The sequence below is a fragment of the Eurytemora carolleeae genome, unplaced genomic scaffold (assembly GCF_000591075.1).
Source record: "Eurytemora carolleeae unplaced genomic scaffold, Eaff_2.0 scaffold267, whole genome shotgun sequence".
NCBI classification, from domain to species: domain Eukaryota; kingdom Metazoa; phylum Arthropoda; class Copepoda; order Calanoida; family Temoridae; genus Eurytemora; species Eurytemora carolleeae.
Genome location: NW_019396281.1, coordinates 318,788 through 322,828, shown reverse-complemented (window position 1 = coordinate 322,828; position 4,041 = coordinate 318,788). Strand labels below are relative to the sequence as shown.

The following is a 4,041-nucleotide window of genomic DNA, read 5'->3' as shown; positions in this document are numbered from 1 at the left end:
CGTCAGAGTTGGGTCTTAAAAGTCATGTTTATGGAATTACGGGTCGAGTCGAAGTTTTTAAATCGCAGGCTATGTACATGGTCGTCATTTATTATCAGAGGTTAAGATAAGTAGAAAAAGATCTCTTAACCTTAACACTTCACACTTAGAGTGTTTTATTAATATGTTTTTAGGATATAAAACTTATCTCCTACACTTATCAACAATATCTAAACATAATGATATATATTTTTAATATCACAAAATGTTAATTAACAATACATATTACGGAACAAGAGGGGTGTATTCGAACACGTTCACAATTATTTTACAAAATAAATTTCTAAAATATACATTTATACATTTATCTCGTGGAAATCTGGTCACTATTAGTCATTTTTGTTCCAGTCTCAGTAGTCTTTTAAGTCTTGGATCCGGAGGAAGGTGAATTTTTTCTCTCCCCGAGTATATTTTTGATTGAAAACTGTTCCACTTATTGAGATTTGATTGTCAAATTTTAGAAGTGAAACAAAACTAAAAAAGTAAGAAATGATGGTGTATAAATTGATTGATAAATTTAGATTTTTTTGCAGAGGAATATGTTCAAAAAAGGTGCAAACATCTTTTTAATCTGATAAATCATCACAAATTAAATAATTGAACAAAAGCTGAACAATAATATAGAAATGTCCATAAAAAATATGTTAACTTGGTATGTAATTAATTTTGCTAGATAGGAACTGATTTAATTTAATAATACACCGGTATATTTGTAGACCTGAGTAAATACATTGAAACATGCACGTATTGTCATGATGTACACTGTGCTGTACGTAAAAACTGGGATTCATGATTTAAAGCCGTCTTTTTGTCAAAATTGATATAGACCAGATGACGTCTCCGACTGTGTGCGTCCTAATTATCTTTCTATCAGATAAGAATCTTACGTGAGACATCTATCGTCCCCCCTAGAACGTGATTAGGACGGGCCTTGTTCAGAAACGTACTCAGATCATCAAAGGAATTGAGTTTTTACCACAAACTCAAATTTTCTAATTTCTATATCTTTGGAGCCTGATATCGTAAACCTTTGATATTTCAAACTTAGATTATGTGATCTAATAGAATTTTTAGTTTGAAATATCTAAGTTCTACGACATCGGGTTGCAAATCTCTAGTCATCAGAAAGTCCGAGTTTATGGCAAAGACTCAATTCTTTTACAAGAACGGGTTGATGACATGTAATCTTAATTAATTTTTCTGCAATTTAATAAAACCCTGTTTCTGGTTTCTTACATTGATTTGTGAAAAGAAACTAGATGTATGTACATAGTGCAGTGCAGGTACTACACAACAATACAAAGTTTACAATGTTACTGGGATTTTATCATTTAACTGGGTAATATTTTACATTCATTTTTATAAATACAATCATTAATTATTCACAGGTTATATCACTCATTATAATATCTCTCCAAGAAGTAAAGTATTTGAAAAAGTTGATTAATAGAGGTACAATGTGCAGAGTACATTGTACAGAATACAAGCACTCAAATTCATGTACACAGTGCACAGTGTACACTGTATAGTGTAACACAATATATTAGAGAAAATTTAGATTGAATTAAATTTAAGTTTACGATTAAGTTTATGAACAATAAAAACAAACACTCAAAGAAATAGTTTTTTTTTCAATACTGCTAGAAGGTTCTTTTGATAAGGTGGTAAAATTTAGCCTAAATCTGTCTGCTAATTTTGAACTATATAAATATCTGAATGTGACATGAGTAACAACAGATAATGCCATGGAAAACTCAAAAATATCTAGATTTTGGTCCAAAGATAAAAAATACACTTTGACCATTTGAACAGTTCTGATCTAAGAATATCCGAAGATTCTAGTGTTTCCGGTTTTAGATCCGAATTTTCTTGCTCGCTGAACATGGAATAATCCGGAAGCAAAAGTCTGCGGTTCCGGTGATAAAACCAGTTTCCGGATTACATGGCGTCATGGGAATGTTGGGATGCCTCACTACCGGGGGAAAAAGCCGGATTTTCTCCGGGGGAATTCATTCCAAGTTTTCCCCCTGGTCCTGACTGATACACCACAAGCCCTGAAACATAAATTCAATTTATTTCGGCTGAAAATAGATTTAATTGGAGAAAGCAATGATTTGAAAATAAAATAAATAAATGATTTTTATAAAAAAAAATCATTTTTTTTATTTAAATAACGAGGCAAACCATTCATTGTAGATTTGAACAAAAAATAATATTCAACTTGTCAAACAGAAATATTGCTTTATCAAATAATATTCAACTGTCAAACAGAAATGTTGCTTTATCAAATAATTTGTCGGAACAAGAAAACAGTTTCCGACTTTAATTTTATCAGAAAATTTGACAACAGGGTTTAACAATTTGTTTGTTTTATGATACCGACATTTTATAGAGATAAAAAATCATGAATGTTGTTGAAATGAGTCAATAAAATTATTAGTTTTTCACCAGTCTTAACACACAACCTAGACCATTGTAATTCATTTTAATTAATTTGAATGTTAATTCATCAAGAAAACCGTAATCCTTCCCTTAAATGTTTTTTTTTTTTACCTGATGAAACATATTGATCCACAGTATCACACATGATCTTGTGTTTACGTTTTAGATGATAAACACAGTTTTGTTTGTGGGGAAACCTAAATAAACAAAATTAGAAAATTTACCTATTTATACATATAATAAAGCTCTTTGCTTATATATATAAATAAAAAATAAAACAGTCCACCATTGATCCTGAGAAAAGTTTTGGTGGTCCTGTTTCGCCGCTCTTCGCTCACATATATATGTTAGGTATAGCTAGACCAAATTAGCTGAAACTTATTGAGAGAACCCATGATACCTTAGGAGAAACATTTTTTAAAATCGTTTTTTCCCCTTCAAATTAGGATGATTACTTCAAAAATCGATTTAAACAAAAATTTTATTTTGTTTTCATATGTTTTTTTTAGAATTTACCGGGCAACGCCGGGTACTTCAGCTAGTATTTCTAAAAACTAAATAAATATAAAAGTAAAACTTCCAATATAGAACAAGTTTCCAACGCCAGAATTTTAAAAATATTTTTGATGGATAAAAAGTTACCTTCGGCCACATTTTGAGCACATAAATGAATTCTCCTTCCCGCATTCATACTTGAGATGTCGGTTCAAGTTGTAATTCCAGTCGTACGATCTCTGTAACATTTTTACAAATATTCATTATTTTGAGATGACATTTTAATTACAAGTTTTCTTAGACTAGCATCAAAGAGACATTCAAACCAAAAGTATGAACCTTTGATAAATATTCTGATAAACTTCTTTTAATATTCGATGTAGAGCTTTAGGTCTAATTATTTCTAAACTTTTTTCCTTGACGGCTTTATCCGATATTTTTGGAATAAATGTTTGATTTAAAATTTGTTTGTTTTTTTAAGAAGAAAATGATTTTATAATCTTTTCTTCCACATTTTCTTCAAAAAAATTGACTTTATTTCTTGAGAATAAAAAAAAATGATATACTTATGTAAACAAACAGCCGGCCAGTAAAGTTTGAATGGGGTTGAAACCCTTACAAAGAATATTATGAAGATATTAAAGGAAAAGCTGAGCAAGTTTTCCCCATAAGAATCCAGTGTCCAAACATAATATAAGAGGCAAGGAGGGCTGGGGGGGGAATAACCAACCAATCGAGAAATTGAACTACGGACTGGAACAGGGAAGTACTATAAAGATATATATACAGAGAGTTGAAAGATCAGAGATTAGGGAAAATATATTCCGCTAGATATCCTAGATATCCTTGAGAATCCAAAGATCTTGAAGATCCTTGAGATCATGAAGATCCTTGAGATCTTGGAGATCCTTATAAGTTAACACTTAATGTTTCAAAAACCAAATATTTTGTATTTAGAAATAAATCTATGCTATTTGATGATCAGGGTTATAATCTCAAAATAGGAAATGAAATTATTGAAAGAATATGCTCAACTTGCAAAGATAAATATTTGAAGTTTGTTGA

General features: G+C 30.4%; 1 protein-coding gene across 1 annotated transcript; it reads right to left on the bottom strand.

The window, feature by feature from the left end:
* Positions 1–210: 210 nt before the first annotated feature.
* Positions 211–3,357, bottom strand: LOC111700101 (uncharacterized). Its single transcript, XM_023470918.1, has 4 exons — positions 3,124–3,357; positions 2,593–2,678; positions 1,357–2,093; positions 211–757 (listed from the first exon to the last, which is right to left on the bottom strand). The coding sequence occupies exons 1-3, from the start codon at positions 3,222–3,224 to the stop codon at positions 1,978–1,980; spliced, it is 303 nt and encodes a 100-aa protein (XP_023326686.1). The 5' UTR covers positions 3,225–3,357; the 3' UTR covers positions 211–757; positions 1,357–1,977.
* Positions 3,358–4,041: the final 684 nt, after the last annotated feature.